At 60.9% G+C, this 14,210-nt stretch overlaps 1 protein-coding gene across 1 annotated transcript in view; it reads left to right on the top strand.

The window, feature by feature from the left end:
- Nucleotides 1-14,210, top strand: part of Kcng4 (potassium voltage-gated channel modifier subfamily G member 4) — a 31,958-nt gene that overhangs the window by 2,000 nt on the left and 15,748 nt on the right. Inside the window, exons 2-4 of the mRNA XM_071604163.1 lie at nucleotides 7,402-7,633; nucleotides 9,825-9,983; nucleotides 13,976-14,178. Coding sequence (XP_071460264.1) covers nucleotides 14,177-14,178 — 2 coding nt within the window. The 5' untranslated portion in view covers nucleotides 7,402-7,633; nucleotides 9,825-9,983; nucleotides 13,976-14,176. The remainder of the gene's footprint in view (nucleotides 1-7,401; nucleotides 7,634-9,824; nucleotides 9,984-13,975; nucleotides 14,179-14,210) is intronic.

Genomic DNA, 14,210 nt, shown 5'->3' with positions numbered 1-14,210 from the left:
CTGGGCCCTGGGGTCCCTGGCTCAGGCGATGGCAGAACCGGGGTGGCCAGGGCCTTGGCTGAGGGCCAGCCGCTGCCCCTGCCGTGAGACGTCTGTCTTCCCTCATCAGCTGCATTCCTGGCCACCAGAGAGGGTGCCCCCAGGACACTCTGCCACAACCTCAAAGTGCAACGGGCCAAGGAGCTGACATGTGACCCACAGGTGACAAAGAATAGTGTGGCCCACCAGGAAGAGCACGGTCCCCCGGGACAGCCAGACAGCCGCCTTGCCTTCCCAGCCCCCAGGGATCCTTTGTACTCTGTGCACAGGACACAGGGGTCTCTCGGACGCCCCAGAGAGGTTTTCCTCAGCCATCCTGAATCCTCGTCCCCGTGTGCTCTACAAGTTCCCCTGGACAGGTGCCGTCCAGGTGCTCCAGAAGGCCCCCGGTCATCCAGGCTGTTGTCTCAGCCACACGGCAAAGCCCATCAGGAATCAGAAGTCACGGGGCACCTCTGTACCCATCAGCAGGTGTTGTCCCTGAATTTATTTGTACCAAAAAAAAAAAAAATGAATTCACCATGAAAATCACCCAAAAAGGCAAGTTGCTTTTTTTGTCTTTATGAGGACGCAGCCGAACAGGGGACGCTTAAGGGCACGGGCTCTGCATGTCTTTGTCCAAAGCTCGCCCACACTTCCCTTCCTGCTGTGCGACCTTGGACAAGTTGCTTGGTTTCTCTGAGCTCCTGGTTCCTCACCTGCAAAGGAATAGCATGAAGCATGGCTCAGTGTTGAGAGGCCTGAGCTCATGATGAACAGGAGGCAGCCGCATCTCAGCCATCTGACTCTGAATGGCCTGGCGACGTGAGTGACAAGACAGAAAGGGTGTCCTTGTGAGTGTGCGTTTGTATTTTTTAATGTAGTTTTGAATGAAAGAAATTATTGCGGTGGTCCAAGGAGGGGGCCTTAGGGAGGGGATCAGGTCACAAGTGGTGCCCTCGGAGGGGGTCAGCGTCCTTACAACAGGACCCCAGAGAGCTCCAGGGTTTCTCTCCCCATCGTGAGGACACACAGAGGCCGGGCAGCCGGCAGCCTGGGGAGAGGCCTCATCAGGGCCCACCATGCTGGCTCCCGGGTCTCGGGTCCAGCCTCCACAGCCATGAAGAGGAAGTTCCTACTGTGCACACATCACCCAGGCAACTCGTCGTCATAGGAATATGGGAAATCTTCCAGGAAGAGCACCGCACAGAGCGAGAGCCCCAGCCTGAGACCCACCTGCGTCCTCAGTGGCCATTTTGACAATATCTGGGGGGAGCTGTGATTGGAATTCGTGCATGCACACATTTTTCAACCCAGACAGACTGTGCTATGGACATGGTGCGCGGTTCTCACACCTTCTTTTTTCAGTAAGATTTTGTCACATCTAATGTCCAGAGCGCGTCAAGATGCCTTAACTGGACCCCAAATCCTCAACCAATTCGTCCAAGCAGGTATCTAATTACTGCCCAGGGAACGGACGGCTCAGAGAAGATCCAAGGCTCATGACCTTCAGACAGTGTGGGCAGCAGGAGGAGGGTCCACCCACCCACGAGAGTGTCCGTGTTCATCCATCCGTCACGGACTGCGTGCCCGATCCAGGCCAGCTCTGACGCCAGGTCCCCCAGCTCAGGGAGGTCAGGACTGACCTGACCCCTGCACGGGAGCCACCCTCCACCCAACTCCTCAGGCCCAGGCTGCTGTTCCCACAGCACGAGGCCGCCAGGGTGTCTGAGCCTGTCGGGGGTCCTGGGACAGGAGGCTGTGACCCCCAGGAGGCCACGACCCCAGGAGGGCCTAACCCGCCTCCCCAGCCCTGGCTGCTGGTCCAGCCTCCCTGTCAACGCCAAGGGCAGGCCTGTCTGTCCTGTCTGGTGGCTTCGCTAGGAGGGGTCGGGAGCGAAGCCAGCATTTCTGCTGACGGCAAAACAAGTCAGACAATATTTCTTTTCAAAGTCACAAACATTTTTGTGTTCCAGCGAAGAACAGGGCTCCTGCGTTTATTAAAAAAAAAAAAAACAGGTCAATTATCCGATTGCTTTTAGCTTCTCAATCTCGCCTCAGTCCTGTTCTAGAACACTGAGGATGTGGAGGGCAGCAGACTTTGCTTGTGACCTTCTCGTCCCTCTGAGGAAATTCACTGTCCTAGATTCTCTCAATCTTCACCACGGCTGAGGCGCAGCAAGAGCATCGAAGGGCAGGACAGAGAGTACCAGAGTCTCAGCAAGGACACCGGGCTCTGCTTCTGGTGGAGTGCACACGCGTGTGCACATGGATACGTGGGTGCACACACACACACACACTCTCCCGCTGACCCAGGATGCTGTGGCAGGATATCAGAAACAATTAAGAACCATTTATCTCCTTGTGAAGTTCTTAGCAAGCCCAGTGAGACTAATCCAGCCCTCCCAGCTCACGCCACGCCCTGCGGTGTCAGCCTACAGAATCCTATCAGACCCCTATCAGCTCCTGGAGGTAGAGATAATAAACTATTATCAGACCTGCCAGCGCACAGCAGCTTACGCCTGTGATCCTGGGGGCTCGGGAGGCTGAGACTGGAGGATGGGGAGTTCAAAGCCAGCCTCAGTAACTTTGAGGTGCTAAGGAACTCAGTGAGGCCCTGTCTCTGAATAAAATACAAAGTAGGGCTGGGGTGAGGCTCGGTGTTCAAGGGCCCCTGAGTTCTATCCCTGGTACCACCATCCCCCCCCAAAAAAACTAGTATCAGTCCCATTTTACAGACGAGGAAACAGTTCCAGAGACTCTGAAAAACTTACCCCCAAAGAGCCAGAAGAATGGAGGTCCACCCAGGGGGGCTGCAGACTCCATTTCCAGGCAGCACTTGAGCTTTGGATTGAAAGGAGAGAGGTGTCAACGCAAACCCAGAAGAGGGCCCGCGTCTCGCCCTTCGGTGGGGAGGAGACCACCAGGCGCGGCCTCAGGCCTCCTTGGCCTCTTCTCCGTCATGGTCGCGTGGAATCCTGAGACGGGAAGAACCAAAAGAAGATGTCAGGCCGCGAGCCCCGGAGCGCCCGGGAACGGGAGCTGCGTGACTTGGGGTCTGCCTCCCTTGACTTTTGGCAGCGCCTGGGGCTCCAAAGGGCTGAGGCCTCGCGTCCTTGTGTGAGGCTGGAGGTCGGCGGGGCTGGGCCTGCTCGGTGCTTGCCGTGATGTGTATGGAGGGTCACACCAACGTGTCCAGTGGACACTGTTAATATTTTTTAAGGAAAGCCTTGGGGCTTGCTACGAGACACAGGTCCTTGTGAGCCATCAGCAGTGACCACGGGGCTGGGAATTGTGGAGCAGGAGCGGCTCTCGGGTGACCTCAGGTCCCATGCGGCTCCTGGAGGCCTGGGCCCCTTGCTCCGGGTGTGGGCGTGAGCGTGCTTGGCACGTGCGACTTCTCAGCTGGCTGGCAAAGGGCCGTGCAGCCCTCCCAGGCTCTAGAGCACTGAGGCGCCACAGGGGAGCCACAGGGAGGCCCATGGCCCACCGTCCTGCTGGACCCAGCCTGGTGGCCGTCCTGCCAGCAGGCCCAGCCCGAGAGTGCAGTACATGTGGCTGCCCCATGGTCAAGTCGCCCAGCTTTGGGCCGCCCAGCTGAGGCCCTCGCAGGCCCCGCAGAAGTCCTGGCCAACAGCACCTGGGCCACTTTTTCTTCTCAGTCCATCTCAAGTGGTCACTTTCTGCCACTCGGTTCAGAATGGTCTGTTTGGGAACCATGGGATCTGACCCCTGGGTGCACTGCACCAACTCCAAGCTGAGCCCCAGGGTCACCCTTGGTGGCTGAAGTGCCACTTGCACCGTGAGGCCCTGTCTGCCCTGAGTCTCCAGCAGGCGGCTCTTATTAGGAAAAAAGGGTCAAGATCAGTTTTCAAAAAACTGTCCCTGTACAAAGAGAGTGGACACAGATACTCATCAGCAAGGGGCCACTGGTGGTGGACGGTTCCAGAAGCACTTGAGGACCTGAGCGTTCCCAGGCTCAGAAGAACACGGTGACAAGCGCTCTGGGGAGCGAAATCCAAGGCTGCTCTCCAGGGCAAGGGACCCCAACCTGAGGGCTGCTTCGCTGACCGACGGAAACCCTGTCCATCTCTACCAGGAAGAATCGGCCAGTCACCAGTCAACCTCAGAATGTGGGGAGAAAAAGCCGGACAAGAGCACCTGGTCCCCCGAGAGCGGAGTATAAATATCTCCTGGCCGGCCGCCGCGGAGCCTGTGTGACAGGAAGGACGGGCCGCGCGGGCCACCCAAGTCCTACTTTAGACCGTCCTCCCATCAGGGTCCTGGGAGCAGTAAGGCTCACAGCCTTGTCACACCGTCCAGGCACACAGGACGGGGCGCCCTGGGCCTGGCTGCTCCCTCCACCGTCCCGAATGCCACCCCGGGCTCCGTCCTCGTCCTGCCGCCTGCCCGAGGCCCCAGCTCCTGCCCCTCCTGGCCCTCACACCCCCCAGGCCTCCCTGCCTCCATCAGGCACCTCTAGCCAGACACTCCAGGCCCTGAAGCTCCCCAGTGACCCAGTGGACGCTGCTGCTTCGAAGCCAGGAAGTCTCCAGACCACGAGGGGAAACCAGCTTCACGTCTTCATGTCCACTGGCCAGTTTCACACTGGAATGTCTCATCCTGCTGACTGACCAGCTGTCCGTGTGATGGTCTCTTTGGGAAGGGGCCCATCTAGGCAGCTGGTGTCTGCGGAGCAGCCGGTGCCAACCACAGAGCCCGTGAGCTCCTCGGAGCCCAGCGTTCCCCAGGAAGGCAATGCGATGTCCCCACACTCTGCCCAGTGGAACCATTTCCCTGTGTGTGTGTGTCGGGGGGGGGGCGCACAGAGTGGCTCCAGGGGACACAAGAAGAGGCCTCCAAGAGTGAGACCCTGCAAGGGGCCTGCTTCCCCGACACTGTGCCCACCCCTTAGGCTCCCAGGCCACCAGCACAGGCCTCCTGGGCCCAACACTACCTTCAACCCTGAGTAGCTTCCACTCCTGGGACCGACACTGCGGAAACGTCCTCCCCCAACACTGCAACCACCACCACAGCCACTCCCATGTCCCGACACGGTGTCAGCTGGCTGTCCCTTCCCCAGGGACCTACTGACACCCAGCACCTCCCAGGCAGCCTGGGTGTCAGGGAGCTGCCTGGGGGCCACAAGCCATGCCAGCCGGCCACCTGGGCCCCAGAGGTGCTCTGACGTCAACTGACGGAAAGGCCCTGCTCCCCACACCTACACCCTCTTCCATGACACCATGTGGCTCTCCTGTCCAGAGATGGCCACCAGGCTTTGGCCACTGAGATGGGCTCTTGAGGACCAGTTTCCTGGGGGGGGAGAGTGGACAGGAGAGGGAGGGGAGACCCGGCCAACTGATAACAGCTGCATTTCTGGGGAGAAAGTTCCCTCCCGTATGTTTGCCTGGCGCCCTGGCACCCTGTTCTAAATGCCCCTACCTTGACCAGTTGCAAGCTGATGTCGCGACGGCCAAGTTGGGAGGAGACGCTAAGGAGGGGCTCTTGCAAGCCTGCTCCTTGGGTCCGCAGGGTGTTACAGGGGTGTGTGTGTGTGTGTGCGTGCAGGTGGAGGGGGACTCTGCCCAGCAGCTGCCCAGGGAGGGCAAGGAGGAGCTGGCAAAGGTGCAGCTGACCTTGACGGCTGGCGACCTTGATGGCTGGGGACCAAGCACCTCTGGGAAACAAAGGGGACTTGGTGCAACCAGGGATTGGGGTATGAAGTAAGTAGCAGGGGCCAGGAGGAGGAGGCGGAGAGGCAGGTGGGAAGGTGGTGCCCGGGCTCCTGGTGGAGGGGCAGGACTTACCCCTGCCCAGCTGGCTGAGCTCCGGTGAGGTTAAAGTCGTGGCTCTCCTGCCCGGCACACCCTGGCCTCCCCTGGGGAGAGGTTCAAGAACCTCCAGATGAGCTCAGAACCCCGGGCGTGGGTCCACTCTTGGGACTGCCTCCCAGCTCCCCAGCCATTCCCACGCACAGCCAGGCCTGGGGAGGTGCTTCCATCCCCAGGGGCGTGATCAGCGGGTCACTTCCGCTTGCTCAGGTGCCACAGGAGGGGGAGCTGGCCCAGCCCCTTGGAGGCCAGTTGCCACTGTTGATCAGGGTAAGAAGCAGTTGGCCTCTGCCCCTCCGTCGTGGGCCAGGAGTGGCCTGCGGACACTTGTGCACAGAGACATGTGTGCAGATGTGCCCTGTCGGTTGTGACAGTGGTGGGCTGGAAATGAGAGCCGTCCTCCTGCAGGGGCCGGCAGAGGGCTGGTCATGAAGGCGGGAGAGAACTCTGGGCTACTGAAGAGAATCAGGCGAGTCTGCCTCCCGGGGAGGAAAGACCAGCAGGGCATGGGGGACAGGGCCCGGTGCAGGGCACAGGGTGCAGGGCACAGGGTGCAGGGCCCGGTGCAGGGCACAGGGTGCAGGGCACAGGGTGCAGGGCACGGGGGGCAGGGCATGGGGGACAGGGCACAGGGCGCAGGCACAGGGGACAGGGCAGAAAACAGAGCAGAAGGGAGTGACCCACCCTGCACCGTGCAAGCCAGGCCAGGGGCAGGGGCGAAGAATTCCTGAGTCTTTTCCCTTTACTTTTGGACCTGGGGATTGAACCCAGGGGCACTTAACCACTGAGCCACTCCCCAGCCCTTTTTATTTTTTTATTTTGAGACAGGGCCTCGTCAAGTTGCTGAGGTTGGCCTTGAACTTGTGATCCTCCTGCCTCAGCCTCTGGGGCTGCTGGGATTACAGGCGTGGGCCACCACTGTGCCTGGCTAGAATCTCTATTTCTGAAACCGGCTGAGGAGTTAGAGACTGTGCTGTGTCTGGGGTGGGAGACTGAAGGGCGTGGAGGAGGGGTGAAGGGACACGCCCTTTCCTCTGTCCGTCAGGATGTGGTCTAAGTTAATTTAAAAGGCATCCTGGCACCGGTTGGGAGGAGAGGCCACCTGGCAGGAAGGCCGCTTGCCAGACAGGCTGGTGGGAGAAGACCGGAACAGAGGAGGGGCTGGAGTGGGCAGCAGGGTCACGGCAGCAGGCGCCGGGCAGGTGGCACTGGGGGGCTCTGAGCCGTCTCAGCAACTGCCACCTCAGTCACAGGACATCAGGGAGGTCTGACCACTGGCCAAGGCCACAGACCCCACTGGGAGTGGCCTGAACACAGTCTTGGACCCCCCGGAGTCGTGCAGAGTGGACTGGGGGGACTGAGGCGCTCTGTGATTTCCATGATGGTCTTGAAGTAAAAGCACACTCAGGTCCCAGGTCCCAGATCCAGGCGCCTCCCGCAGCCAAGGGGTGACCCAAGGCTGGGTGGGGGGGTGGGCAAAACAGGGGTCCAGACCCCCGCCTTGGGAAGGGGCACTGTGGGCCCGCATTCAGGAGCTTCCCCTCTGAAGCAGGGTGGTCATCCCGAGTCGTGAGCCGACCTCTCGGATCCTCCATGTGTCCAGCTCACTCAGCACTCAAGGCGCCGTGGACGCAGCACGAGCGTGTCTGCTGGCCGGGGGTTCTGTCCAGGTGAAGACCCCCCGAGGCGTCGTGAAGGACAGGCCGTGGAGGCGTATTCGCGTGGTGGACCCCACACGGCAAGCCCAGGGCCCCAGGCGCAGCACGGGAGCTGGCCGTGGTCAGGTGGGTGCGAGAAGCATCAGCAAGGAGGACAGGCAGGGTGGCCGGCGGGGGGAAAGTCCAGAAACAGGCCGCCCTGGCCGTGGCGCGAGAGTGGGAAGGCGACGGGGAGGCGGGGCCCATGACAGGGTGCCGTGAGTGCACCTTGTGGTTGAATTTAAAAACTGGGTTTCCATTTGTTTTAACAACCTCCGCTGTGGAGGGCGGAGCTCCAGGGCACGGCCGGGTCACGGTGACCAGCCTCCAAGTGGCCTGACTTCGCAAGCTGCTCAAGCCCAGAGGCTCTTTTTTGTCCGTCACCACTGGAGTCTGCAATGTGGCCGGCTCCACGTCCTCGTCCTCCCCGTCATGACTTCTGAGGTGTCTGGGGACAGTGCAGTCCCCCTGCCTCCCCCCTCCTCCTGTTCTGGGAAGGGAGGGGACGTCTGGCCCACCGGCTGCGGCCCGGCTTCCTGTTTAGAGGCTCGCTCAAGCCACAATTATCCCAGCGCAAGACGCAGCTCCTCAGCAGGCCAGTCGTCCTCGGTGGGTTTGCAGAAGGGCAGGGTTGGCAGGGCGGCCACTCCCACAGAGGGACAGACGGGCAGTCCAGACTCTGGAGGCCTCTGGGGGCCCCACAGTGCCTGCGTCCTCTCTGTTGGGACCGGTGACGCCTTGGGAGAGCAAACGGAGCATTCTCTTATTCCGCCTGGGGACAGCGGGGGCCCTGGCTCCCGCCCTTTGCTCTGGATGCTGGCCTCTTTTTATTACGACATTTTTCAAACATGCAGAAAAACCACAAGTGCACAAACCACATGGCTGTTCCACTTACCACCCAGTCACGGGGTCACCAGCGCGTTGTTGTACTGGCTTCCTGCAGGAACACACACACACACACACACACGACCCCCCACACTCCAAATCACAGACATCGTGACGTCGCACCCCGGATGCTTCCTTCCCTAAGGACATCCAGGAAAATAAGGAGGACTTTCCACACAGCCACAGAACCACGCCCACGTCCAGCACAGCGGGCAATGATCCCTTCATCCTGCCTGATGTCCACCTCATATTCCAATTGCCTTGACTCCAAACATCTTGCATAGTTTTTTAACAAAACCAAGGTCCAACTGAGGGTCACTGCAGTTGACGTTTCTTTGCCTTTTCTCGGTCACATCGCAGCAAGCACATCCTCTTCTCCCTCTTAAAGAAATCAGTCGGGTCCCTGGACCCCCGGAGGCTTGACAGGAAACCACAGTGACGGAGATGCCAAGTCGTCACGGGAGGGGCACTCAGCACGCATCCCCAAGGGGGCGGCTTCCCCTTGCAGCTAGCGAGTGCCCGGGTGATGTTTGCCCCTCCTCTTTATGCTTTGTCCTGGGGTGGAGAAGTGGGGGGCGTGCAGTCTCAGGTGGCCGAAGCATAAGTTTTCTTCCAATTTGGACATGGGGACACGGGCTCAGAGCCAAGGAGCCTGCCCACCACCCCCGGGGACTTGAAAGCTGGTCCTGGGCTCCTAGCCACTCTGCCACGTCACCGGGACTTTAACTGCCACCCAGACTACTTTTCTGGGGCTGCGTCCCTGCTCCAGGGGAAGCCAGGCCAGGAGTAGGAAGCCTGAGATGGGCAAGTCCAGGTTTGCACTAGCTGGGACCCGATACCTGAAGGTCACCGAGGCCTGCATTTGACCTTCACCTGTTTGCAGTCTTCGTGTGTCATTTTGAAATCTGTTCATGACAGGGACTTAATAAAACATGTTAAATAGTGTTCCTGGCCAGGTGGCTACTTTGTTGGGCCACAAGGTGAAGGTGCTTGGCCTCGCTGGCTCCTGCCGAGTCCCGTCACGGAGGGAGCAGGGTCAGGAGCCCAGGACCTGCGGGTGAGGAAGGACCAGCCCTGGCCACAGGGCTCCCACTGGGGACAGAGTGACACCTGGAGGTGCAGAACTAGGGAAGTGACAATGGAGTGTGGGCGCTGAGCTGGGGGTGGGGGTGGGGGGGATCTCAGGATGGAACATCAAAGCTGGGCACTGACCAGGAGCAGGAGTTTGAGGAGTGCCCACAACAGGGCACGCGGAGCCCAGAGAGCGCACAGTGAGGCCGAGGTGTAAGGGGCGGCTTCCGGGGTGTGGCCAGCACAGGGACAGTCAGAGCCCTGCTAGAGGGGAAACGGTGACGGTGACACAGCCAGGGTGAGCGCTCGGGTCTTATCCCAGGGATGTCACAGCATCGTGGGAAGAACTCAAGAAGCACAAGTCTGGATCTGACCTCCTCAGAGGACGCGAGGGCCAGAGACCCCAGCTGAAGACCAGGAAAGGACAGAGGGACGGAAGGGACCAGAACATGCCGGAATGATCCAGGAGGAGCAGGGCAGGGTATGGGGTTGGGTGGGCGGAGGTGGGGTGCAGGGAGTGGGGCAGCTACTGGGACCCCAGGGTTTCTGTGCCTGCTCTGTGTGAGGCAGAGCGGATGCAGAGGACGGTGACCCCGGTGGACAGTGGAGGAGGGCTGGGCGCAGGGACGTCCCCAGCCTTGCTAGGCGAAGTGTGTAGCTGGAGGCGTTGGGGAATTTGAGTGGGGAGCACAGAGCTGGGCACTGCAGGCACAAACGTGTGTCCTCGGCCACTGTCCAGGGAGCAACGTCACCTCCAGAGGGGTGCAACCAAGATGGGAGGAGGGGACAGGTGCAGAAATGGGGAGCGCCAGGGATGGACGGGGAGGCCGGGCTGGCCAAGGACTCTGGGGAGGCAGGCAGAAGAGCCAGGAGCGTGAGCAGGGCGCACAGGGACCTTGCTCTGGGCACAGGGAGGTCAGTGGCCACTCTGGAGAGCAGTTTCCATGGTGACGGAGGGCAGAAGCCACAGCTGCAGAGCGAAGGGGAGCCTGGTCGGAGGACAGCCCCTGGGGGGGGGTGTGGGGTGAAGGAAGGGCCGTGGGTGGCAGCTCCCGTGGGGGGTGGAGCCGAGGAGGGAGGCAGGAAGCGCTCGAGGACTCAGAATCGAGGCTGCTGTTGGCCCCAGAGAATTGGGAGGCCAGAGCGCCTCCGCCGCTGAAGGCCTGAGGGACGCTGAGGGAGAGGGTCCCTGCAGGTGGCCAGGCTGGGGACTCCACGGTGTGTCCTGGACTGTGAATCGGGGTCTGGTCCTGGAGGCCACGCGGGGTGCCCCACGTGCCAAGAGACCTGCAGGGAGCGTCTCCTGGGCTGCCAGGTCCGGGGTTCTGAGGACGCTGGCCCCTCTGATAGGCAGACTGATGCCCTCCCAACGGCGTCCAGCAATCTGTAAATGTCACCTTCCTGGGCCAGGGGCTTTGCAGACGTGATTTATTTAAGGATCTTAAAATCGGGAGACAATCCTGGATTATCCAGTGGCTCAGTGTGATCACAGAAGTCCTTACAGGGGAAAGGGGGGAGGCCGCGGCCCAGGAGGGGGAGGGCAGGAGGGGAGCCAGGAGTGACCGAGAGGACGCGGCTCTGCGCGGCGGAAGGGGCGGCCAGCCGAGGGATGCGGGCGGCCTGAGGCAGGAAAAGGCAGGGCGGAGGCTCCCCAGAGACCCGGATGTCACCCCCTGGGGACCCTTGCACCTCCCAGCTCCCGAGCTGGGGGGGGACATCTGTGCTGTTTGAGTGGCAGTGCCGACATTGGCGTTCCTTGTCACAGCAGCCACAGGACAGTAGCACATGGCCACAGTGGCCTGTCTAGGAAAGTGTGTCAGGAGACTCTGTTGGGAGGAGAGTGAGTGGGGCATGTCCCAGTGTCCCCTCCTGGACTTCCCACCTGTGGGGAAGGGACGGGCTGGGTACCTTCCTGGAGAGCCAAGGTCGTGTCCACCCGAGGGAGGGTCCTGGGAAGGAAGGCAGCACTGAGCCGAAAGCTGCCCAGGACTTAGGGAGCCCTGCGGAGGGACTGGGCAGGGGTGGCCTGGACCCCAGGCTCAGGTGAAGGTCCTACTGCCCCAGCTGACAGCAGTGCTGGCCAGGGTTGGAGCTGGGACGGAGCCCTGGGCTGGGAGTCCTCAGCGGCTGCGGCGGGGGCAGTGGTCCCCTCCTGGGGGGGGGGGGCACGGGGTCGGAGGCCGCTCTCCTTTCCAAGGGTTTTCTGAGGGCAGACTCCTCCTGGCTTCTCTCTGACCTTCCTGGGGGCTTGGGAGAGAGCCGGTGAGATGACAGTCACAGCCACACGGGGCCTGGGCCCTTCAGCTAAGGTCACGTCAACAGAGAGCCGCCCTGACTTCAGGGCACAGGTGGGAAGAGTGAGGTCCAGAGAGGCAAAGACACTGGCTCAGGGCCACCCAGCATGGAGTGGCAAATTCTTGATTTGAACTCATGCCCCGCAGATTCAGAGAACGAGGGACAGAGGAGGGGTTCTCGGGCCCGAGAGGCTAAGTCAGGATGAACAATCAAGGGGCCTCCTTTGGGCAGAAATCAGGAGGCAGAGAATTTTGGAGTCTGGTCTATGAGAGCCATTGGAGCAGGCACGGGGTGGAGAGGGGACAGGGCAGGGCCTGACTGCTACTGCTCATGCCTACAATCTCTGTGGCAGGAGCTCTGAACCCAGGGCCTCAGGCTGGGACACTGTTTGGTGACACTAAGCCTCAAGCAGAGCAGAGGGGAGTGAGCCGTGGGGCCTAGGCAGAGAAGCCGGCTCAGAGACGTCTCTGTTCCTCCTGCTGTGCCGCCCGGGGCCAGGCCCCAACCCCTCCTGCAGAACCCGAGGCTCATGGACACCACCGAAGACCACCGGTGCCCCCGGCTCCTCCCTGTGCCTGGACTCCCTCACCCCCGGCCCAGGCCAGGGAGTCCAAGGAGGCCAGCATTTCCACAGCCCTTCCAAGGGGCTGGGCCTGGGTTCTCCTTGCGACAGAACCCAGTCTCTCTTAAGGAGGAACCTGACCTGGCTCAGATTCTCACCAGCAAGGGGGCTTTGGGCAAGCCGCCGGCCTCAGCGCTAAACTGGAGGGGCAAAGATCACCTACGTTCAGAGGCCAAGAGTCTGGGCTTCCAAACCTCTTAAGCAAATTAAAAGAACAGATGTATAACCTCCAGTAGACGGGGTTTTGTGATTTCAGCCTTTACTGGCGCAACTGTCCTCATTTGACCAGTGAGAAAACAGAGTCCAGAGAGGTAAAGTGACTCACCAAGGACACACAGCAAGGCCGTGCAGGGGTAGAGCCTGCGGGCCCTGGATGTTTGCATCTTCCTCTTCCCCCACACAGGGCTAACCCACAGGGGAGCTTACTCTAGTGACTCAGGTCTGATCTGCCCCGAACCCCTCTCATTCCTCTATTTCTTACAAACGAGAAAACTGAGGCTCAGGGGACCTAACTCTCTGGCCCGCGGTCACCCAGCCTTCTGCACAGGAGCTGGGGAGCTCACACTCTTCCTGTTCCTATTCTGGAATGCAGCCTCCCAAATCCCCAGCCAGGGCTCCGAGGCTAGGCTTGTCTGTCCCACCCGGTCCCAGGCCTGGGCTGATTAACAGCAGCTAAACTCCGGGCAGCCCGGGCATCACCCACACGCCCCAGGCACCCCCAGGGCGCCCAGGTGCAGGAAGCTGCAGATGCCCTGGCCCCGCGGTGCCCAGCCACTCCTGCTCCATGCTCTAGCAAGGAGGGAGGACAGCTCCGGGCGGTTGGCAGAGCAGCAGGCTCCAGCTGATGGAGAGATTACTCCTAAGCCCTCCCTCCCCCCGCAGGACCATGCTGGCCGTCCCCGTGGACCTGGAGAGTCCGCGGCTGAGGCAGGACAACAAGCCCAGCTCCTCAGCGGGACCTCAGACCCTCACCTCTCAGGAGGGGGGCTTCGGGGTCCTTCTAACGTCCCCCCCCCCCCCCCCCCCGGCTCTTCTGCAGCTGCAGGAGAGAGAGCACAATGAATGAACTTCCGGCTCCTGGGGGGGGAGAGGGGAGAGACTAACTCTGCCGGGAACCGCTGGGGTTGGAATTTTCTTCTCCCTTCGTCCCCACCACAAACCGTCCCTCTCCTGGCCACTGGGCTGTGGGCTCTCCTTGCCTGGCAGAGAAGCCGCTGCAAATGAGCTCCGTGAGGCAAGAGGGTGAGCTGAACTTCAGGGGAAGAAGTTGGTGCCGGGCGGGGGTGGGGCGCAGGACGGAGATCCAGTTTTGAGACGTTGCCTCTAGAAGCAGCTTTGCTTGCCAGCTGTTTGGGGGCAGTCGACTGCCCAGTTGGGTGTGTTGTGAGTGCAGAGAAGGCAGAGCCCCAGGCTGGGAAACCGAATCTGGGTTGGATTTGGATATGCTGTGTGACCTTGGACAAGTCACCGCAGCTCTCTGGGCCTTGGCTTCTGCACCTGGGAAATGAGCAGGCTGGGTAAGCGCTCCCTGATTTCAAGCACTGTCCCCTCTGCAGGCTGTGCTCCTTCCCCTGGTCATACGCTGCAAGCAAAGTGACACATGCAGCAGAGCAGGCTGCCGTGGGGCCAGCCAGTGTGGACTACACCGGCGTGAGTCACTCTGCACCATCCACCAGAGTCCAGCCTGCTCTGAACTGAGAGGAACTTTTATTTCCATCAGCTGCTGACTGCTCCTCCTGACTGCGGTGTGTCTGCAAATGTAAGGCTGTAGATGCTTTGGAGACAGCTCCG

Source organism: Marmota flaviventris, chromosome 18, assembly GCF_047511675.1.
Source record: "Marmota flaviventris isolate mMarFla1 chromosome 18, mMarFla1.hap1, whole genome shotgun sequence".
Taxonomy (NCBI): domain Eukaryota; kingdom Metazoa; phylum Chordata; class Mammalia; order Rodentia; family Sciuridae; genus Marmota; species Marmota flaviventris.
This window is presented reverse-complemented; position numbering and strand designations above follow the sequence as displayed.